The sequence below is a fragment of the Lepidochelys olivacea genome (assembly GCF_965140295.1).
Source record: "Lepidochelys olivacea isolate rLepOli2 genome assembly, chromosome: 9".
NCBI classification, from domain to species: Eukaryota; Metazoa; Chordata; order Testudines; family Cheloniidae; genus Lepidochelys; species Lepidochelys olivacea.
In genome coordinates, this window is record NC_140419.1 from 74678547 (window position 1) to 74703463 (window position 24917).

Here is a 24917-nt window from a genome sequence, read left to right on the forward strand (position 1 = left end):
TTTCCTAATATCCAATCTAAACCTCCCCCACTGCAACTTGAGACCATTACTCCTCGTTCTGTCATCTGCTACCATTGAGAACAGTCTAGAGCCATCCTCTTTGGAACCCCCTTTCAGGTAGTTGAAAGCAGCTATCAAATCCCCCCTCATTCTTCTCTTCTGCAGGCTAAACAATCCCAGCTCCCTCAGCCTCTCCTCATAACTCATGTGTTCCAGTCCCCTAATAATTTTTGTTGCCCTTCGCTGGACTCTCTCCAATTTATCCACATCCTTCTTGAAGTGTGGGGCCCAAAACTGGACACAGTACTCCAGATGAGGCCTCACCAATGTCGAATAGAGGGGAACGATCACATCCCTCGATCTGCTCGCTATGCCCCTACTTATACATCCCAAAATGCCATTGGCCTTCTTGGCAACAAGGGCACACTGCTGACTCATATCCAGCTTCTCGTCCACTGTCACCCCTAGGTCCTTTTCTGCAGAACTGCTGCCTAGCCATTCGGTCCCTAGTCTGTAGCTGTGCATTGGGTTCTTCCGTCCTAAGTGCAGGACCCTGCACTTATCCTTATTGAACCTCATCAGATTCCTTTTGGCCCAATCCTCCAATTTGTCTAGGTCCTTCTGTATCCTATCCCTCCCCTCCAGCGTATCTACCACTCCTCCCAGTTTAGTATCATCCGCAAATTTGCTGAGAGTGCAATCCACACCATCCTCCAGATCATTTATGAAGATATTGAATAAAACTGGCCCCAGGACCGACCCCTGGGGCACTCCACTTGATACCGGCTGCCAACTAGACATGGAGCCATTGATCACTACCCGTTGAGCCCGACAATTTAGCCAGCTTTCTACCCACCTTATAGTGCATTCATCCAGCCCATACTTCCTTAACTTGCTGACAAGAATACTATGGGAGACCGTGTCAAAAGCTTTGCTAAAGTCAAGAAACAATACATCCACTGCTTTCCCTTCATCCACAGAACCAGTAATCTCATCATAAAAGGCGATTAGATTAGTCAGGCATGACCTTCCCTTGGTGAATCCATGCTGGCTGTTCCTGATCACTTTCCTCTCATGCAAGTGCTTCAGGATTGATTCTTTGAGGACCTGCTCCATGATTTTTCCAGGGACTGAGGTGAGGCTGACTGGCCTGTAGTTCCCAGGATCTTCCTTCTTCCCTTTTTTAAAGATTGGCACTACATTAGCCTTTTTCCAGTCATCCGGGACTTCCCCGGTTCGCCACGAGTTTTCAAAGATAATGGCCAGTGGCTCTGCAATCACAGCCGCCAATTCCTTCAGCACTCTCGGATGCAACTCGTCCGGCCCCATGGACTTGTGCACGTCCAGCTTTTCTAAATAGTCCCTAACCGCCTCTATCTCCACAGAGGGCTGGCCATCTCTTCCGCATTTTGTGATGCCCAGCGCAGCAGTCTGGGAGCTGACCTTGTTAGTGAAAACAGAGGCAAAAAAAGCATTGAGTACATTAGCTTTTTCCACATCCTCTGTCACTAGGTTGCCTCCCTCATTCAGTAAGGGGCCCACACATTCCTTGGCTTTCTTCTTGTTGCCAACATACCTGAAGAAACCCTTCTTGTTACTCTTGACATCTCTGGCTAGCTGCAGCTCCAGGTGCGATTTGGCCCTCCTGATAACATTCCTACATGCCCGAGCAATATTTTTATACTCTTCCCTGGTCATATGTCCAACCTTCCACTTCTTGTAAGCTTCTTTTTTATGTTTAAGATCCGCTAGGATTTCACCATTAAGCCAAGTTGGTCGCCTGCCATATTTACTATTCTTTCGACTCATCGGGATGGTTTGTCCCTGTAACCTCAACAGGGATTCCTTGAAATACAGCCAGCTCTCCTGGACTCCTTTCCCCTTCAAGTTAGTCCCCCAGGGGATCCTGGCCATCCGTTCCCTGAGGGAGTCGAAGTCTGCTTTCCTGAAGTCCAGAGTCCGTATCCTGCTGCTTACCTTTGTTCCCTGCGTCAGGATCCTGAACTCAACCAACTCATGGTCACTGCCTCCCAGATTCCCATCCACTTTTGCTTCCCCCACTAATTCTACCCGGTTTGTGAGCAGCAGGTCAAGAAAAGCACCCCCCCTAGTTGGCTCCTCTAGCACTTGCGCCAGGAAATTGTCCCCTACGCTTTCCAAAAACTTCCTGGATTGTCTATGCACCGCTGTATTGCTCTCCCAGCAGATATCAGGAAAATTAAAGTCACCCATGAGAATCAGGGCATGCGATCTAGTAGCTTCCGTGAGCTGCCGGAAGAAAGCCTCATCCACCTCATCCCCCTGGTCCGGTGGTCTATAGCAGACTCCCACCACTACATCACTCTTGTTGCACACACTTCTAAACTTAATCCAGAGACACTCAGGTTTTTCTGCAGTTTCGTACCGGAGCTCTGAGCAGTCATACTGCTCCCTTACATACAGTGCTACTCCCCCACCTTTTCTGCCCTGCCTGTCCTTCCTGAACAGTTTATAACCATCCATGACAGTACTCCAGTCATGTGAGTTATCCCACCAAGTCTCTGTTATTCCGATCACGTCATAGTTCCTTGACATCACCAGGACCTCCAGTTCTCCCTGCTTGTTTCCAAGGCTTTGTGCATTTGTATATAAGCACTTGAGATAACCTGTTGATCGCCCCTCATTGCCAGTATGAGGCAGGAGCCCTCCCTTCACAGACATTCCTGCCTGTGCTTCCTCCCGGTATCCTGCTTTCCCACTTACCTCAGGGCTTTGGTCTCCTTCCCCCGGTGAACCTAGTTTAAAGCCCTCCTCACTAGGTTAGCCAGCCTGCTGGCAAAGATGCTCTTCCCTCTCTTCGTAAGATGGAGCCCGTCTCTACCCAGCACTCCTCCTTCATGGAACACCATCCCATGGTCAAAGAATCCAAAGCCTTCTCTCCGACACCATCTGCGTAGCCATTCGTTGACTTCCACGATTCGACGCTCCCTACCTAGGCCTTTTCCTTCCACGGGGAGGATGGACGAGAACACCACTTGCGCCTCCAACTCCTTTATTCTTCTTCCTAGAGCCACATAGTCCGCAGTGATCCGCTCAAGGTCATTCTTGGCAGTATCATTGGTGCCCACGTGGAGAAGCAGGAAGGGGTAGCGATCCGAGGGCTTGATGAGTCTCGGCAGTCTCTCCGTCACATCACGAATCTTAGCCCCTGGCAAGCAGCAGACTTCTCGGTTTTCCCGGTCAGGGCGGCAGATAGATGACTCAGTCCCCCGGAGGAGAGAGTCCCCGACCACCACCACCCGCCTTCTCCTCTTGGGGGTGGTGGTCGTGGAACCCCCAACCTCAGGACAGCGCATCTCATGCCTTCCAACCAGCGGAGTCTCCTTCTGCTTTCTCGCCCCAGACATATCATCTGGGATGATGGGGTTTGCCAAAGAGATCTTGCTGGCTCTCAAACCCCTCGTTAATTGGCATGGACAATTTTCCAGGCATCGACATGCATAAGTAGTCAACCAGCTTGTGGGATTTTTTCTCTGCTACCTCCAAAGTACCTCAAGAGTGTCTGCCATTCAGCACAGAAGTTCTATAGAAGACATCACCAGGTGTCCTACTGTTGATACCAATGTACCACATGAAGTATGGAGCTCCATGTGGGACAGTGCTTTTGCTCGGTGACTAGGCTCTCTGAGGATGTCAAAAGGACCTGATTTGGGCTGTGAACTACCCTTTGGTTGAGTACCTTGAGGAAATCTATCCCTCTTTTTACTAGATCACAGAGAGCATGATCTACACCTGTGCACACTGTGGGAAAGGTGTTTCTCTCTATCCTTTCCAGATGACTAAGTAGAGGCAGAATTAGCCACTCTCTGTTGGTCTCAGGAAGTGATGTGTTCTTTGAAGACTGAGCTCAGAGTTGAGCCACTGCTCACAGGTGCATGTAGGGAAGAAGCCTGATAGGACCCTTTTCCTCTCCCGCTTTGAGGAAGCTTTCATTGAGCACTCCAGGAGAAATAGCCTAAGGTGAGACTTTTTCACTTTCTGCATCCTCTTAGCAAAGGTATGGCAGATGGAGCCAAATACTGAGTATGTGGCCCTCTCCAAGGCAAACAGGGCACTTCTGGATGCCTGTTGTTCAGAGGAATAGCTGCATCACAAGAGGAGCACGTTCAGCCATCTCAGCTAGCTTCAAGTACCAGGGAATTGCATAACACTAAAAGTTCTTTTTTTTTTTTTTTAAATAGAGCCAATGGACATGAAAAAAATATGAAAAACTACACTCAGCACTATACTAACTACATAGACAAAAAGGATTTAAGTTGCACAGTGTGAAAGAGAACTGGACACTGTCAAGGATTCTGTCTTGGAACCAGGGATGGTGAAAAGGAACTGAGGGAAGGTTGGGCCTACTCTACCATTTATACCCTTGGATAGGGGGTACAAAGGCACCGACTGCACAGGCATGACCACAGCAGACATTGCTAGCCAAATAAATAAATCTCATACACATGGGGCACATGGGTACCAAAAGCAGAAAATGTGTGGACAGTTACCTGAGGATGACTGTACTTTGCAATTTCTCTGAAGCCAAAGGTTTCTAATGGTAATATACTGACAGAAGTGGGCATTTTGCTAGTTACCAGACCTGTTAGCACCTTTGCATAGTGTATGAGCTCTCTTCCACTATGCTCTTCACTGGCACTAATAGGGCACTGACATGTTACTATGGGATAATTCTAAGAGACAGATTTCAGCATAGAGACTCAGACTGAAATCCTGGCCCTATTGAAGTCAATGGAAAAATTCTCATTGACTTCACTGGAGCCACAAAGCAAGTACAGACGGGTAACAGCATACTAATCAGAGGATGCATTTTCGTACAGGCGTATCTCAAATGTAGTCTCCCTTTATACTCAGCTATGATTTTACAGTCCCCCAAATTATTTTATACAGTTAATGAAAATATAAAAATGAAATATCTTGACTTTCTATTATAAAAGAAATGGTATAAATAGTCAAAGTAGCCTCAGCCTGACCTCTTTCTGTATACACAATATTTTATACACTTAATTCTGCACATTCAATGCAAACCCAAGTGTTCTTGGATTTAAAAATAGTTCTTAGCAAAAAGCAGTTCAAAAGATCAATGATTATTTGTTTTCACTCAGATCTCATGCAAAAGTGGGTTTAAAAAAAAATCAATGTGTAAGTCACTAATGCCCTGACTTGTGTTTTATTTCATTATGGTTCTTTGAAAAAAGACCTTTAAGTTTAGTTTGCATTTCAGCATGATGCAGTGCACACAAGTATGTTTTCCCTTCATCTTCTCCATATAAACATTCACCACCTTTGGACTTTTAATTGTTATGTACTGTAGATATCAGCTGGGTCAAGAGCTATAATTGCTCTTGAAAATGTACTCAAATTTTCAGAAATTAATATGTTAATATTCCTTTAAGTGAGCTCTCTTGTAATTTATGACAAACACAATGAACATTCAAGCTGATATAGAGGAAACATCAAAGGCTGATAGCATCACATTAGGTTAGCAATGAAAAGCAAACCTAAAAGTTGCTAATATTCACACACTATGCCCATTTCTATATTAACAGAGTAAGACTGTTTAGAGAAAGCCTTTTTGCATCTAGACTGAAGTAACTCTATGCATTTAGAAATTTTAGATGTTTAATTATGTTTCTTGGTGAATTTGTTTTAAACTTTAATTAAACTGTGGCTAGACTGCCAACCTTATCCTTTTTAATGAATTTGTTCTTCAGGTGGAGGTTTCCAAATTCTCACTGTTCTAGCTATGACCATGTAAAATTTGGCATTTTACATTGAAATAAAGAAAAAAAATCTGTAAAACCTTTAGGCTACGGTCTACACTACCAGCCTTACAGCGTCACAGTTGTGCCTCTGTAAGGTCTCCTGACCACTCTATGCCGGTGGGAGACAGCTCTCCCACCAGCATAATTAAACACTCCCAATGAGTGGCAGTAGCTATGTCAGCTGCAGATGCTCTCCCACCATCATAGCGCTGCCCACACCAGCACCTTTTGTTGGTGAAACTTGTGTCAGTCAGGGGTATATTTTTTTGGTGTAGACAAAGCCTCAGTTTATCAGAATAATTTCAGTTGCTCGTACACTGCAGTAACCTCATACTCACAGTCCATTGTAATTTTGACTTTGACTTCAACAGGAGTGGGAACAAATCCATTGTGGATCTCAAATGTATATAAATTAAAATGGAAAGGAGCTTGGCATACTCATGAAGTCAGTCTTCAACAGGCTGAGAGAAGCCAGTGTGAATACATTAGCAACTGACCATGTACAGGATCCATAAAAGCAAAGGGAATCAAAAACAAGGACCTTGAATGTTTTAAGTAGGATTTTATATGGTTGCCAACTCAAAGCTAAAATATACTGATAAGATTTTTACTGAATGTTTTTTCATTGACAAAACAAATATATAATTATACATTAAATATAATTTCATATCTACTTTTTATTTCATTGTAAAATTTCTCTGTGGTTATAGGTCAATTTTTATCAAACCATTTTAAAAAGGAAAAATGTAGCTAGATAAATATACTCTATTAAATAACTTAATTTTTATTTAATTTGTTGAAATACAAAATCAATTACAACTCATTTTAAAAAAGTGAAGGCCTTTATGGTTTTAAAATACACTTATATTTATAGATAATTAGCAAACTTGTCATATTTGCAGACCAGACATACAGCAATGGGATGTTAATTAAACTGGTAGCTCTGGCAGGGACATTTTGGTTAAACTACAATATGACTGATATACCTCCCTCTACATTCAGATGTTCTTATATGTATTAAAAATGAACAAACAAAAGGACTTTCTTTTCTACATACCTCTCCCTAATCCACAACAAAGGAAGGAGAAAATCTGTCTCACTTACCTGGAAATTTTCATTCTGGGTAGGTGGATGGGTCCATAAATTCAGTAGTGATAGGTTCTTCAGTTTCCATACAGACTGCTACAAGAGGCAGAATCAGATATTTTGATTGGCTTGGCTAACTTTCCAGATAGCTCCTCTCACTGAAGAGCCCCTCCAGAGAGTCACTTCCAAAGCTTCTGTTATATCTGAATGAAACACCCCTTCTCGTATTAACAATAGCAGAAAATCTGCCCAACAACTACGAAGCAGAATTGCCCAACCTGACAAACATATAAACTGGGATAACCTTTAAGGTAATTGATAAACGGTAAGAATAGGGGTATCCATCAGTTCTTCCCTAAAAAAACCACAAACACAGTACTATTGAGCAATCACCCCAGAGAAGGAATAAAAAAAAAGTACACAGTGGGATGAATTTATGAACCTGTTCTTCTACCCATAACAAAAATTTGCTGGTAAGTGATACAAATTTTCTCATTCTCACTTCAGAGGATGGGTCCATAAATTTAGTAGTGATGGGATTTCTGTAGCAGTACCCCTGCCATCAAATAGTTGGGTGGGCTAAGGGTGAGCTACAGCTTGCAGAACTTGCCTGCTGAAGTCTGCTTCATCTGACTGAAGACTATCAGTCTTGTAAAATTCAGTGAACTTATGCACCCAGCAAAACTGTCCATATGGTGCACTGGACCCATTTGTCCACGAGACTGCTGTTGCCTTAGCGGAATGGGCTGTAAGCTTGAAGGGACAGGGGAGAATTATTCCTTAGCTTTACATTCCTTGGAAATTCCCTCCTGCACGGCCAACCTTCCCCCACCCCCACAATATACCTTGATGTAGAGCACCTGGAAGTTTTCTGTCCCCTAACCCTGTCGTGGATTAGAACAAACAAAGCAGAAGTTTTACTGAAGGACTTTGTTCTCTAACGCAAATCTTAATTGCCCTCCACAAGCCTAAGGTGTGTCAAACCTTTTTTTTCGGATGGGCTGGATTTGGGCAAAAAGCCGGGAGCAAAATCTCCTGGGATTAGTGGTGGAAGAAAATTATTGCAGGGATGGATGAAGGGTATATCTGTAGTACCACCCTTTCACTATGGGGAAATACCTGCCCCCACACATGCACACAATTCTGAGGGAGGACAGAGAGGGGGTTCCTAACAATGATACCCCTCACACAGGAGTCATGACCACTAGAAACCTTAATTATTAGGAAATATAGTGACATTTTGGAAAGAGCTTAGAAAACAGGACGTGAATACACATATAATGTTAGAAAAGATCCCATGGAGCTATGTTGTGAATGGAAGGAGGTCTGATTAAGGCAGGAGGTTTGAGGATTGTTTTTAAGTGACCTCTCAAAAACCAGGGAGCGAGGTTGAGAGATGCCAGGTTGCGATGGAACAGGTGGCCCTGTAATAGTAGATCCAGAGTGGTTCGTACTGTTGGTGGAGGGGACACAGATACCCGAGGTCTGAAAACCAGGGATGTCTGCACCAATGCAGAGCGATCAGAATCTCTTTAGTCTGTTGCCCTCATATCTATTAGATGGTGTGTGTTATCTTGGGGAAAAGAGGAAATGCATATAGCAGAGCTCTTGGCCATACCTGGCAAAAGCGTCAATTCCCTTAGCCGGACAATCTCTCCTCCTGGCATAGGAGCTGCTTGTCTTGGCATTGGAGCTGGATGCACAGAGATCCCAAGCTGGTTTCCCAGAGGTCTGGGATACACAGTTGAATACCTCTGGTGGAGGCACCATACCCCCTCGCCTCTGTTTTTGCAGCTGAGCTAATCCACTGTGGCATTCAGTTTCATTTTGATACACATGGTTTTAATTGACAAAATGTTTTTCTTTGCCTAACTGAAGAAGTTTATAGCTTCCACTTGGAACAAGCTCAACTGTGTGTCCCGCCCCCATCCATTTACATATGCCATGGCAGTCATGCTGACTGTGAATAAAGTATGTGTCTGGAGTTTAAGGTGTGTGCCTGCAGGTCTAGCCAAATTGCCCACAGTTCCAAAAAAGTTTATGGTGCAGTGAGATTCTGTTTGTAACCATTGATCTTTTACCATGTGTGATCTCTCCAGCCTGTAAGCTGGTGTCTCTCGATAGTTCTGCCAGGTAGATACCGTCCATGAATCATCCAGGATGTAACAATCACCTGACGGACCTGTTATTGTGGAGGGAAGACTTACAGTGTAAGAGTTGGAATTGCAAATGTGAAGAGGGAAGGTAAGTAGGTAGTACTGCAGACAACTGAGATGAAATTTTGCACATAAGAATAGGTATATGCATGAAATGAACCTGCCTAGAAGTCACAGTAAAACCTTCATGCAGGAGTGTGGACTATGAAGGATCTTGTATGTTTGCCTGTTTCTGGAGAGAAAGGCCCTGCAGAGCACGGTGTCCAGCCAAACTCCCAGGTGTGCTATTGTCTGTGCAGGGACGAGCTGGCTTTCCTCCAGATTGATTATAAGAACGCTTTGTTGAAGGATGTGTACTATCACTTGGGTATTCCCAACTGACTTCTGTAGGAAGGGGGCTATCAAAATGTCATTGAGGAAAATGGTATTAATGTACCCCTTTAACACAGGCTATTACACCCAAGATGTGTGACTACGTGGGGTCAGTGGCCATGCCAAAATGAAGGACTTCATACTGCATGTGCAGACTGCTGTAAGCAAACTTCAGAGGCAGTCTGTGGCCAAAGGATGAGAATGTGGAGACACGCCTCCTTCAGGTCCACAGAGATGAGGATATCCCCTGGGTGATAGCCTCCATGGTGAGCATGAGCAGTGTCCATATGGAACTTGTGGAAAGAGGGAGGAGTTATCTAGAGATTTAGCCCTGCAAATCAAAAACATCCAACTCTGCTTGCTATAAGATGGAGACTGAAGAATCCATCACTACTGAATTTATGGATCCATCCCACAAAGTGAGAACAATCCATGGCTACAATTGCAGGCAGCAGCATTTCTTCATTAAAAGAGAGTTTAGTGTACAAATTAAATTTGGGAGTGGAGTGGGGAGGGAGAATGCTGTCTGGCCTTATTAAAAATACATAACTTCACATTCCATTCAAAGTTTGTAGCATTTAATTTCTTTTGCTTTGGTTCTCAACTGAAGAAAAACATTATTGCAAGTATGTATGAGAAACTGCCATTTAAACTATTACAGTCCTTTCATATCACTGACATGACAGACCGGTAAAGACTACTGTCAGTACAATTTATTAGAGATTATAAATCTACCCATTAATTTTTGATACAGGAGAACATAATGATCCCCAAGGGAATTTTCAATCTGAAAAGCATCAAAGTGATGTGTTTTTGGAAACTCCTAATCCATAGATTGACAAAATCCACAACTTCTCTGGAGCTACAGTCTATATTAAGTCATTACCTACTTTGGGAGTTTTAACCTGTGGATTATTGATATGTTACAAAGTTAAATAGCCTCTAAAGTAAATTGTGACAATGACAGTTCATACAGTATACTTTAAAAATATTTGATAATCCACTTAATTACAACACAAAAGAAAATATTTAAACCTAGTAAGCAATAATATGAAGATAGTTAATGAGCATTTACAATAGCCACTTTTAAACCTGAATTTCTCAGCAGTTTTGCTTTTTTCTAATACTCTGAACTCAAAAGACACTAGGCCACATGATGGAATAGAATCTTGTATATTTTCATGTTTTAGATCAAAGCTGTCTGTGTGTGATACTGGTTCAGCACACATCCAAGACCATTATTTTAGATTATGGTCCTTTAAGGATGACTTTTTAAAAAAAACAGTATTGGAAAGTTAAAATGTAATGTTTTGGATTAATATTCTTTAATGATTCTATTTCTATTTCAGTAGCTCCCTCTTATGCTAGGCACTGTACAGAACAGAATGAGACAGTTCCTGCCACAAAAGGGTGCAGTCTAAAGCCCTGATTCCTGCAAGTGCACTTCACAGAATCAGGGCCAAAGAGGGAAAGTGGCATAATAAAGGTGGAGACAGAGAATCAAGTATCAGTTAAATAAAAAAAAAATCAGTTCTCCTATGCATATAAACATTGTTTTCCCCCTTGTTGGAGTATTTCGTAATGGTTACTACCTCAATTCTCGGTCCTCAGAATAGGATTCCATCCTTCACACTCAGCTCATCTTTGATTTGAAAAAATGGTTCTGCTCCTACTGGTACTTGGCTTTTGTCTTTTAGCCACCCTCCTAATATCCCTCTCAACTGCCTGTCCTTTGATGTTCTTTTCCATTGCCTCTTTGATTCCCAGCAGCTTTGCTGTTGAAACTAGGGGATTAAATCGATTAACATGCTGCACTATGTCCTGATCCCCTTCTCCCAACTCGCTGATGCTAGGTATATACGCCCTGCTCAGGCTGTCAGCTAACACCAATGATCATCCTGGACAATATCTTATCTCTACCTGATAGCGCTTCAGGTTCATCAACATGTGCTGCAATCTCTTTGGAGCACAAAGAAGGGGCTTTGCCTTGATTGTCTCTAGAGGTTTGTGGTCTGATGTCACTATTACTAGCTGATCATGGGTGAACTGATGGAACAATTCCACTCCAAATACCACAGCCAGAAGCTCTTATTCTATTTGGGCATACCTCTGTTCAGTCTCTGACAGGGCTCTGACTGCTGGCATAAGCTACCCACTGCTCCTGCAAAAGAGCTACACCAAATACTTTCTCTGATGCATCACACTGGAGTGTCAGCGGCTCTTCTGACTGGTAATACTTCAGAACAGGGGCATTCGTTAGCATCTGTTTCAGCATGTCAAATGCTTGTGGTTGGGAACCTGACTAGTCCCACTCAAAATCCTGCCTTGTGAGTGGACAAATGGATTCCACTTCTGCAGCCAGGTGTGACAGAACTTGGACAGAAAATGTAACACTCCTACGAAGGGCTATATTGCTTTCGCATCCACTGCAGTTAGCATGCCTCTGGCTGCCTTTGTCTTGCTGGGATCTCCTTGCAGTTCTGCTGCTGAGAATTCAATGTATGGTCACCTCATGCTGACTGAGTTACATTTTTTCTGGGTTGAGTTTTATATTCTTGCCCTGCAACACTGTAGAAAACCTTGTAGTTTTCAGCTATATTTTCACTTGGCTTCTGTATCACTGCTACCTTCAACTACCAATGACGATATCATCTGCAATTATTTTCATCCCATACAGCCCTTGGGTGAGTCTTCTTTAGAACAGCTTCTGTGCTCGGTTTCTGCATGTGCAGCCACCTGTAGCAACCAAATGGGTGTTGCAAAGGCTGTCAAGCATGCTGGATTCTTTATCCAGGGTTATGTGCCAAAAACCATTTTTCATATCACGGACAGCAAAGATTCTGCTTTCGAAAGTTCTTTCAAGATATCTTCAATGGTGCGCAGTGAACAGTAGCATCTTGTCAATGCCTCGTTCAGTGGCTTTGGAGCTATGCAGATGTGTAATTTCCCTGATGGCTTCTTTATCATCATTATGCTGCTTTCCAAGGCTGTACTGATCTCTACAAGTACTATACCACCTCTGCTCTGCAGAGTTTTGAGCTTCCTGAGTGCTGGATTACATAGTGGCACTGGAATTTTCCTTTACAGCAAGCACACAGATTGCACTGTGAAGTGTACTTCCAGTTGCAGTTTTCCTTCGAGGCACTGGCCACCTTTGAAAACATCCCTGTGTGCTTTTAAAATTATCTCCATTGTCTATGGGAACTTCCTCTTTTGCTTCTTACACTGCAACTATAACATTCTGATGCCCCACCCTGATCAGATCCCTGGCTTGTATGGCCATATCCCCCAAGAGAGCTGTGTAATGCTCACCATCCACCACCACAAAGTTCAATTGGTACGGTCATTTATTTAAACCCTGTGCACTGCTCTATGTGGTTGAGTTGCTTCCAGACTAACTTCACCTATTCCCTGTTCCCCTGGTGTCCCCTCAATAATAGCCCATCCAGGGAACATGACCCAAGTTTCGCTGATCATGATACACCATCCTCCACACAGTTTTATTTTCAACAAATACAGCTACACGCAGACTACTGAACATGTGCCATAGCCATGGCACTCGCCTGTACCTCCATGATTCATTCACCAAACTGCATGAGACTCATGGGAACCTCTGCATGCTGCAATGCCCTATGGTCATGACACTTCACACTAATTCCACTATGTAACCCACATGCACCCCACATTCCTGATTTGCTGACCCTTGATTGCATCAAGAGACTCACACACCATGTCACCTGACCTCAATACCATGATGCTCTCCCATATACTCTTCACCAAAACTACTCAGGTGCATTTTACCACACAGTTATGACACATGGCCCAAGCCAGTTATCCCCACACAATTCAGGTGCATAATACCTTCTTCAATGATGCACTCCGTGAACCCCCTCTGCTCCCTTTGCCCCATGGCTTGATGTACCCCCATGCCGTCAGCCCCCTTTACACTATGATGCACCGCCATCCCCATTATATGCCCTCAGTGCCCTCTGGTATACCCACAGTCCCTATGGTGCACCCCCATGGCTGCTTGCCCTATTTATTACATGACGCACTTCCCTTCTGTTCCCTGTAATGCAACACATACCTAACAATTGTCCACCAATCCCATACAATCCATAATCCCATGATACTCCCCTATATTGCCTTGCACAGGCTACAGCATAGTCCTTGTCAATTATCATGTGAGTTAGGGTGCCCTGCCCAGGGGGTGGCAGAGGAGTCAGAGCACCCTTCTTTGGAGATGGAAGGTTGAGCTCCCTGTGAGAGATTCCTTCCCATCCCAGTGCACTACTCAGTACAATCTCCTCTTTAGAAAAAATCAGTCACACGTCTGCTTTTGAATTATCACATTCCATCTCAATTTCCAGGTGGAGTGGTCTAGTTCTGGTCATGTTAATATGGAGTTATGTGGCTAACAAAGAAAAGCTAGCTTCAAATGTATCTGTTGTAAGACTAGTGTCTTTCCTCTGGTACAATATCATTCATACTAAGATTTAGGTCAGGCATATGCAGAGTACCAAAACACTTTACTAAGACAGGGAATAAAGAGAGAATGATCTAGCACAGCTTTCATTAAGAACAGGGCAAATTTGAGCATTATCATTTAAAAGGCATATAAAAATGTAGGTACTGGTTTTTGCATTTAACAATTTGCTGACTCCCCAGAGTCAGGGCACACTGAAATTAACATTTACACTTCAGCTCCACCTTTATGTATAACTATTCACCTGGAACGGAAGATCAGAATTATGTATCATTTCATGTTCCTGTCCTATTCCTCAACAAAGTAATAAGCATGAAGATTGTAATCGGATTACATTTCATGGCTCATTCTTGCCATACTGCTTGACTTATTCTATCTACATATGCCTTTGCTTTTTTTTTTTTCCTATGAAAGTCAGTTTAAAGAAAAATATCTTAATTAAAAACGCCTTCACACACCTTATGGAAGAGTCCTGTAGAATTTCACTGAGATCAGAACAATAGGGTCCACAGAAATTTAATATTACTTTAAAAAAACCTATTGAATTTAACAAGAGAATACATTTTTTTCTGTAGAAGATTTTAAACCATCCCATAGAATTTAAATGATAATTATCTCTCTGCTATAGAGAATTCTACAAGTTATTTTTTTTAATTAGGAAAAAATTATCACATGCTATTAAATCTTATAGGACTTTTCCATACTGCATATCTGGCTATCTATACACTACATATTTTTGCAAGGAGCTACATACAGCAAGGGATGGACATCTGCAGGCTAATAATTTACTGACATCATGTGCCCAGATGAAAAATCCAAAATTACTATATCCCTACAATGCATGGGCAAAAGCCAGTGTATACAGAAAATGAATTCAATTGGCTGCTTAAAGAACAAAACTATATATTCAAATTTATTATAATTTTCATTAGAAAGGTATTGTCATTTTGTGGAAGTTATTCTGGTGAAGCCATAAGGAAAAAAGAGGGGGCCTGCCATTATCAAATCAGGATATTATCCCTTAATGCATCCTCCTCAAAGGCCAAAGTTATAATAACTGAATACTAAAGAGATTACAATTCAAGAAACAAACAAATATCTAATACTGTAGTTCATAAGACATGTTCACATTTTCTTTGATATCATAAAAGTATGTACCTAATGATAGGATAGTAATGTATTTGACTTTTATTATCTGCAATGAATTATTTTAATCCCTTGCTTCCAGGGACACATCTCTCTTTCTTGCCTAGCTGTCTCTCAATTTACAATATTTCCAGAGTATTTTTTCTCCTCCACACACTAAAAAAGAACATGTGATGCTTCCTAAGGGTCAGGGAGATGGCATTTTAGAAGCAGAGAAACAAATGAGCGCTTAAGTGTTTTGGGGGTGAGGGGACCCCTGTAATGGTCTACTTTCCTAAGCTAAACCATGCTAAATTTTAGCATCTGTCAACATCTGCAAAACACCACCACATCATCTAAACTCTCCTCTTTGTTTTTTTCAACTATAGCTGAAGGACAACAAAAATACTTAAGATGTGGCAGGATTTATGGATGATGCGAGACTGCAAAAACTAAGATAATTTAGCCTAGAAAGGAGAAGTGTTAGAGGGGATTTACTTCAGATATTGAAAGCTATGGTGACTACTCTTCAGTCCCTCATTTTCATGTTGCCTATAATGCAAAAAAAGTATCAGTTGAGGAAATGAATGGTTGGGAAATGTAGAACAAATGAAAGTGATATCGGACATCACCCCATGGAATTCATTGCTGCACAAGGTCACTAAGTCAGATAACGTGATTGCATTTTTTAAAAGGCTACTGTAGAACCTCAGAGTTATGAGCACCTCAGGAATGGAGGTTGTTCGTAACTATGAAATGTTCGTAACTCTGAACAAAATGTTATGGTTGTTCTTTTAAAAGTTTACAGCTGAATATTAACTAAATGTAGCATTTTTCTTCTGCATAATAATAAAGCGGTTTTCCTTTTTTTTTCAGTTGTTTATATTTAGACACATTACTGAACTGTATTTGCCTTTTGGGGGGGGGGGGGCAGGCGTTCCTGCTGCTGCCTGATTGTGTACTGCTGGTTCCAAATGTGGTGTGTGGTTGACTGGTCAGTTCGCAACTCTGATGTTCGTAACTCTGAGGTTCTATTGTACATCGTTTTATAACCTGTAATCTATAATAATTAGCACTGTCGAACAATTACAAAAATTTAACTGTGATTAACTGCACAATTAATTGCACTGTTAAACAACAGAGTACCATTTATTTAAATATTTTTGGATGTTTTCTACGTTTTCAAATATATTGATTTCAATTACAACACAGAATACAAAGTGTACAGTGCTCACTTCATATTTATTTTTGATTACAAGTATTTGCACAATGTAAAAAAAACAAAAGGAATAGTATTTTGCAATTCACCTAAGTAGTGCAATTTCTTTATCATGAAAATTGCACTTACAAATGGAGAACTATGTACAAAAAAACTTGCATTCAAAAATACAACTATGTAAAATTTTAAACCCTGTAAGTCCACTCAGTCCTACTTCTTGTTCAGCCAATCACTTAGACAAACGAGTTTGTTTACATTTGCAGGAGATAATACTGCCAGCTTCTTGTTTATAATGTCACCTGAAAGTGGGAAGAGAGGTTCTCCTGGCACTATTGTAGACGGTGTTGCAAGATATTTGTGTGCGCGAAGCACTAAAGATTCACATGTCCCTTCATGCTTCAACCACCATTCCAGAAGACATGAGTCCATGCTGATGACGGGTTCTGCTTGATAACAATCCAAAGCAGTGCGGACTGACACATGTTCGTTTTCATTATCCGAGTCAGATGCCACCAGCAGAAAGTTGATTTTCTTTTTTGGTGGTTCAGGTTCTGTAGTTTCTGCATTGGAGTGTTGCTCTTTTAAGACTTCTGAAAGCATGCTCCTCATCCCTCTCAGATTTTGGAAGGCGCTTCAGATTCTTAAACCTTGGGTCAAGTGCTGTAGCTATCTTTAGAAATCTCACATTGGTACCTTCTTTGCGTTGTGTCAAATCTGCCGTGAAAGTGTTCTTAAAATGAACAACATGTGCCAGGTCATCATCTGAGACTGCTATAACATGAAATATGTGGCAGAATGCGAGTAAAACAGAGCAGGGGACATATAGTTCTGCCCCAAGGAGTTCAGTCCAAAATTTAATTAACACTTATTTTTTTTAAATGAGCATCATCAGCATGGAAGCATGTCCTCTGAAATGGTGGCCAAAGGATGAAGGGACATACGAATGTTTAGCATATCTGGCACATAAATACCTTGCAATGCCAGCTACAAAAGTGTGTGCAAATGCCTATTCTCACTTTTTGGTGATATTGTAAATAAAAAGAGGGCGGCATTATCTCACTTAAATATAAACAAACTTGTTTGTCTTAGCAATTGGCTGAACAAGAATTAGGACTGAGTGGACTTGTAGGCTCTGAAGTTTTACATTGTTTTGCTTTTGAGTGCAGTCATGTAACAAAAAAAAATCTACATTTGTAAGTTGCACTTTCATGACAAAGATTGCACTACAGTACTTGTATGAGATGAATTGAAAAATACTATTTCTTTTGTTTATCATTTTTACAGTGCAAATATTTGTAAGCAAAAACAACATACACTTTGATTTCAGTTATAACACAGAATACAATATATATGAAAATGTAGAAAAAATATCCAAAACATTTAATAAATTTCAATTGGTATGCTATTTAACAGTGCAATTAAAACTGTGATTACTCGTGATTAATATTTTTTATTGTGACTAATTTTTTTGAGTTAATCGTGTGAGTTAACTGCAATTAATCAACAGCCCTAATAATAATTAGTTGCCCAAAAGATTTATCAGAGTTAAGGTTGCCCAGTGCTGCCTTGTGCCATTCCAGAATGTCAAGTGAACCTATACTTAAACCTCTTAAAGCAGGAAATGTATGGTTAACATAGCACAAATGTAAACCTCTGAAAACCAGAAGGTACAAAGTTAAGGTACACATCAGCCCCACAAAATAAACCTAACTCTGCCCTCTGGAGCTGGAAATAACCACTGAGAATGGTTCAGTAAGGGTGGTGCCATATTAAGACGACATGAGGAACAACAAAGGGTATGTCTACACTGCCTGTCGGATCAGCAGGCAGCGATCGCTCCAGAGGGATTGATTTATTGCATCTAGTCTAGACATGATAAATCAACCCCCGAGCACTCTCCTGTCGACTCCTGGACTCCACTGCCATGAGAGGTGCAGGCGGAGTCAACAGGGGAGCGGAAGCAGTCGACTCACCGCGGTGAAGACACCATGGTAAGTCAATCTAAGTACGTCGACTTCAGCTACATTATTCACGTAGCTGAAGTTCCATAACTTAGATATATCCATCCCTCCAGTGTAGACCAGGACTAAGAGAATGTGCCATTATTTGTACTGTGTTGTATTCCACAGATTGGAATTCCAGCATGTATCTGCATGCACTCCAAGTGCCATTCATGGTGTTAGGTGCGGCTATACCGAATAATTGAGTTACTAGTTGGAGCAGGTTAGCAGAGTTGTCACTGTGATAATGAAGAGAGATGTTTGTATACCTTGAAGGATCAAGTATGCCTCATTTCTGCACTGAGTTCTGTACATTGTTAAAGCAGAAGACCACAGGGATGTTTTCTTGCCAATGGAGATTATCAGCTGTTAATTGTGGATATGACAGTGGTCTCCAGGATGCAGTGAGGTGTAAGTAAAGGCAAAATACCAAAAGGAACCCTTCCTCAAGGCCTAAGTGAAGGAGTGTTAACATTTAACAAGTCTGGGGTGGTTTGTTTGGAGCAGGCTCAGTGTTTGAGTGTAGGCCAGGCGTAGGTAGTTCCCGTTCTTACGGCAATATTCTGCCATAGCAAAGAGAAGGCGTTAGACTTTATCCTACATTCTTCATATGCTCTGTTCCTGAAGTGTCTTGTGGCATCAGAAAGGGTAGAGTGCTAGTACATGTATTATAGGTATGTTGGGGTGTCACTTAACGAAGTCATAAGGCAGTGCTGGGTAACCTTAACTTTGCATTAATAATGATTTTTGGCATGTTTTAGTGGGGGTTGAAGTGGGTGCACAAAGGCACAACAGGTTGTGTGTGTGCTGGCAGTAAAGGGAACGTGAAGGACTGATTTCGGTATGTGTTTTTGTGGAGTAGGTTGTCCCTGTATGGCATCTTTTGGTTCTACTCAGTGTTTATGTGAGGGTACATTTACCCCTCAAATTAAGGTGCAATTGCAGCATGGGCAGGTATACACTAACTTTAATCTAACTAGCATGGATAACAATAGCAGTGAAGATGCGGCAGCAAGGACCCCAGCAGAGGCTAGCAATTGCAATATGTACACCAGAGCTCCCAGCTGACTTGTACCAGGTGGCCAGCCCATGCTGAAACCTATGTTGCCACGTCTTCACTCCTTTTGTTACCCATGCCAGCTAGATTAAAGCTCGCATGTGTATGCCTATCCATGCTACAATTACATTTTAATTTGGGTGTAGATGTATCCTGTGTGTTGTAGACATAGTTCAGCCCAGCGTGTTGTGTGGCACCTGTATGAGAGGTAGTTAAAGGTTGGGTATAACCACTAGGTCCTTGGGAATTGCTGAAACAGACTTAGTGGGTGTGACTGGTGTTTTTACTGACTGTATAGTGTACTTGCCACTGAGTGGTTTGTTTGGCTTCCTAGGTCCATTTCAAGAGAACGTTGTATTCACCAGTGGCATTCTTTGCCTAAGCATACCTGTAGTTGTAGTATGTTGCCTGGAAGCATTTGAATTTTCCCTGTAAGGACAGGGTCCTCCTACTCCCCCTTAGATCTGAGTCCTCCAAATTCCTCCCGTCTGCACAGTAAGCTCAGTTTCTACACACTCCCTCTACAAGACATCCCACTATCAAGCAAACTTGCTTAGGAACACTTCCTATAACTGATGACACATGGGGCGTCACCAGTCATCCAAGGTAATCCTGGATGAGTGGAAGGGGGCTCACGATCTCTATTGGGGAATGGAGGAAGTGGTTCTAGCTATCAGACTGCTCCCCATCCCCACAGTCAGCTCCTGAAGCTTCTGCAACCTCCTCCCCAAGTTCCTTATTACTAGGATGACCATATTTTTTCCTATGCTGAATACGGGATACCTGCTAAAATTACTCATATTCAAGCGAGTTGAACGGCAATCAGTCAGAACTATGCAGTACAAACGTTTAAATTAACATCAAGTTGATTGAGCCCCTGTTAAAAAGAAACACTGTGTAGTTTGATTCTTTTTATTTACCTTCTAATCTTTAAGGCTTTAGGGTTCACAGAGGGAGAGTTCACACACACACTTACTTCTGTACACCTCTCACACTCCTTGTTCCTGGAACTGTGGTCTTCCCGATGCAACAGGTAGTGGCGGAGGGCACATGTGGTCACATTCCATTTTCTGCTAGGGTTCACACCAGAATGTGGCCAGTAACAGCCTTTCGGCACTGTGCAGGAGGGAAGGAATGGGAGCTGCAGGAGCGGAGGGGAAGGGGAAGGGCTGACCTGGCCCATATCTTTGCAGAGCTCATCTCTTTCCCCCGCCCCTTCCCTGTGGCTGGAAGCAGCTTGTCCCTTCCTGCCCACACAGTATCGAAAACCAGCTGACACCTTCAGGCTGCTGCTGGCCACCAACTTAACCCAGCTGCCTCCTGTCCCCCAGCTACAGGGTGGGCAGGAAGGGATTAAGCCCTAAGGATGCATTGTGCATCAGGTCCCAGGGAACCTGATTGTAGGAACTTCAGTGAATCCCACCAGAGATGTGCCTCAGCAGGAGAGGGTGCCTAGGCAACAGAGCAGGCCTGTGCTCCCTGGCAGCAGGCCCAGGGCTGGGGGAGGAGTGCGTATGTGAAGAGGGTGCTAAGCCCCTGCCTAGGGGCCTGCTGTGGCACCTGCAGGGTTGAGGCGTGAACAGGCTGAAAATCGCTTCCCCACCCCCTCTCCAGAGCTTAGCTGATGGGTGGAGAGGCTTCCCCGTGCCAGCTTTGTGCGGGGCTTTGGCACATGCAGGGCTCAGCCTCTCCTGGCCAGCGCACTGGGCCGGAGGTTCTTGGGCTTTCCCAGGGCACCAGCCCAGCCAGAGGCAATGGGGGAAGGAAGGCGCCTGCTGGCCATGTTGTTGGTGAGCTGAGCACTCCGACCAGTGGCTGGTACTCCACACAGTACTCCCCACAGCCTTGCACACCCACCCCCGTTGTCGGCCACTGGACCCCTGCACTCACCACTCTTAGGTGGAAGGCTGGTGAGCAGGGATCCGGCCAGCAGCAGGACCCACTAGTACCGGTGGTGGAGAGACAAAAGATACGGGACAATTTGCCCATTTTTTAAAAAAAAGTTGTGACACTCGCAGGAAGGCTTAAATATGGGACTCTCCCTTTAAAAATGGGATGTCTGCTCACCCTACTCATTACCCCTCTGTACTTCACAAAGAGAATCCATTGGGTGCTCATGGCCTCCTTTCTCTCGGCCACATCCCCTGCGAGATACCCAGGAGTTCCTGCACTATCCTCAGAATTGGGTTCCTGGCCACTTTCAACCCTGAATGCTTTAGCCTCATCCACTAGGTCCTTATTCTTATCCTCCAGGGCATGGTGAATATCACATTCTGCTTTTTCAACCATAGTCTGAACATTAGGACAACCCCAATCAATCAAACACTATTTTAACTGCCTCCCTCCACTCTGGAAGTAGCCCATCTGTAACAAGCTCTGGGGAGCCTGGATCACCATGGGCTGGATTATTCGTGACTAGAGAATAAGCAAGAAAAAGTCAGTCACTCTTCATATTCTGCAGAGGGCTCCTTATGCTTCTGCTTAACAGCACTGACACTGGTGATTGCTCTGTCAGACCCAAATAAAACTCAGATAATCTAACACACAGGGATTGACCCATATAGCCCTGTGGAATATGCAGCTAAACCCCAGAGCCAACTCCTTTCTGCAAAATTCTCTCCCAGTCCCCTCTAATCAGTTCACAAAATACAACCTGCTCCCTAGTTTTCATAAGCCACTTTAACACTTCCTCTAGGACAAGGACCTATTTCTTTCATTATAGTTGATATCTCCTCTGGTGAAAGGTTTTTAAACCTTCACCTCTGTATGTGTATCACTCTGATTGTTTTGGACTGTGGACATGATTATAAACTCCATAGGGTCATCTTTAGAGTCCAAATTGCTCAAGGAAGGAAAAATGGATTCTAAGGATGTAGAGTTTCAGACGACAATATTAATGCCTCTCTTTCCAAAAGTTTCACTGTCTGATTAAGAGTGCTTGTCAGTTCTGTACTCTCCAATTGCACTGCTTCTAGCTGTGCTTGCAGAACACCATACTGCTCCTCGAGAGGTTCACATTCCTGAGCTCTCTCAGTCAATACCTCAGAATACTTAACACACTTGTAGCTCAGCGACCTTGTCTCTCAGGTTTATATTTATATTTTACATTCTAGTTTCAGGGATTCATTTTGTTTCACAAAAGCTCTGGCTGCTACTATCAAACCCTGAACCATCACAGCTTTTACCCTTTTCTTAGCTAAGGAAGTTGCTTTCCAGCAGATTAGCCACCTCAAGTGGATTCTAGCTTCCTCAGATGTCCACCACCTTAAGAGGACCCACATTATGTAGATAATTATCTACATAGATCACCAGTGACTCCATTGTCTCTTTAAAATGCCTTAAACCCCTCAATACCCTTAGGTAATGGTCCCTGGGATACTGGCTGTCAGCCCAATCTGCAAACTTCCTGGCTTGCCAGAATATTGGATTGGGGTTCACTTACTCAGCAGATGGATCTAACAAATATTTATTAAAGCAAAACACTCATTGAGTAGTGATCAATTACTCACGAGTGGGAAGCTTATCAGGACGATCTCATCACATTCGCCTCCAGCACTGGACAAAATAGCTTTAACCTCCATTTTTTATGCAAACTTATTTATAACTTTTTGTCATCTTTTCTTGCACATATATATTAGTCTGTCAGTACAGGTTTAGAATTAGTTCAAACCAGTCTTTTCTAGCTGTTTAAAAAAGGAGTACTTGTGGCACCTTAGAGACTAACCAATTTATTTGAGCATAAGCTGAGTGAGCTGTAGCTTCCTTTTCTTTTTGCGAATACAGACTAACACGGCTGCTACTCTGAAATATAGCTTTTCAGTTACTTCATCTTTTCTTGTTCTCTCAAACATGATTACTGTGCGATTTCTTACGCAGATGCAACACTAAACATGATTATTCTGCAATTTTTACACATACGCAGTTCTACTTACGCTTACACTATTAAATGTTATCATAACAGTCTCTTAAAATCCACAGCAGACTTCTGTCGGGCCTAAATGCGTCTTCACTCCTAACATACTGAACCTGTGCTCTGGGAGTCTGCCAAAAGTATCCCATGGACCGACTTTCTTTGTCCTCTGAGCAGTCAAGTTTGGTGGACAGTCAAGTTTTCCCACACTGCACCATGAACAAAGGGCTAAAGCAATCATGTTTTAGGAGGGTGCTAGGAAATCTGGGATATGAGTAGTTGGACTCAAGCCCTTATAATGCAGTGTAGATGCTGGAGCCTTAGGTTGGGAACCAGGGGTCAAAAATTCCTAAACTGGATTTACAAATGAGTGTAGATGCTCATGCCAGAGGTTAACTCAAATTCTACATGCCCTGTGCTTACATTGCAGCGCAGACATACCCTAAGAGACTGTGCCATTGTTTGTGTTGTATTCCACAGATTTGCATTCTAGCATTTAGCTCCACTGATTTTTGGGTGAGAGGGGAAGGGTGGGCTGTATTTCAGGAACTCTATGCTCAAACAACCCCACATTTGGGCCACTAATCTTACTCCAGCCCCTCTCATGCACTGCAATTTTCAAGACAATAGAAGGAAGCACATGAATTTAGAATACTCAGAAAAATCAGCTGTTAAACAGCAAGTTCATGTTAACCTTAACTATAATGGTGTTGCCACCCCATTATAACAACTGTAATTATGCAAACTAAAATAAGGGTAAATCAGATTTCAACGCAAAAGCTAATTCCTTTGACCATTGTACAGAACTGCACAATTGCCTAGGGGTCTTATGTGGCTTTTTTGTTGTGTCTTACTCCAATTCATCAGGTACTGACCGCTGGTAGAAGACAAAAGATTGGATTTACACGATTGACCAGTACTCTAACCAAGAAAGATAAAACCTGTGGAAAATTAGTCCTAGGTGGTGGAAATGCAGCAGACATTATATAATCTGTGTAAATACTAAGACTGTGGGCTTCTCTGCATTCTTTTCTACATGCCCAAGCATCCATCTGAGTAGTGACAAAAGCAGCAAATGCAAGATTTCTGCTGAGTAAGCATATTTGGAAGGCACCTGCAGCTGGAATTGCAAATTGCGTGCAAAGAGACTTTTCAAACCACATAAGACTTCAGGTCCTTTTAAAAGTCCCCCTCCAGAAACAGGTTTACAACAGTAAACTCATTTCTAAGAAGTCATTGCACAATTTCTGAATCTAACTGCACATTAATGGTTTACTACATATTTTAATTCTCGTTGGAAGCAGTGTACGTAACAGAGGATTTAAAAAAAAAAAACAGACCTTTTGGTTAGAACCTCTCAAAAGCATACCAAAGCCTGCAAATCCTCTGAAAATGTCCCCTAATCCATAGGATGCAACTCTTTCTGTGCCATCACAACTTTTCTTTTCCTATATCTTGAGGAAAGAGAGAGCACCCTTGACCACCAGAGCACCATGCATCTTTAGGGGAGATGATGTACTCTCTTTAAGCAGCAGACTTTCACACATGTCTCTTCCCCCCATACCCCTCCAGCCATTGAACTTGTTTGGATAAAACCTGTGGGGTACTCTACGTGCTAACTGGCAAGGTATCAACAGGTAAAGTGCCAGATTCTCTGCTGTGCTTCCATGACACTATGTTTAAATCTCCTAGGCTCAGAAGC

General features: G+C 42.6%; 1 protein-coding gene across 1 annotated transcript in view; it reads right to left on the minus strand.

Annotated features, from left to right (window-relative positions):
• Positions 1-24917, minus strand: part of LOC311526311 (connector enhancer of kinase suppressor of ras 2-like) — a gene marked incomplete at its 5' end in the record, with an annotated part of 376450 nt that overhangs the window by 297294 nt on the left and 54239 nt on the right. Inside the window, one exon of the mRNA XM_084639211.1 lies at positions 6909-6986. Coding sequence (XP_084495337.1) covers positions 6909-6986 — 78 coding nt within the window. The remainder of the gene's footprint in view (positions 1-6908; positions 6987-24917) is intronic.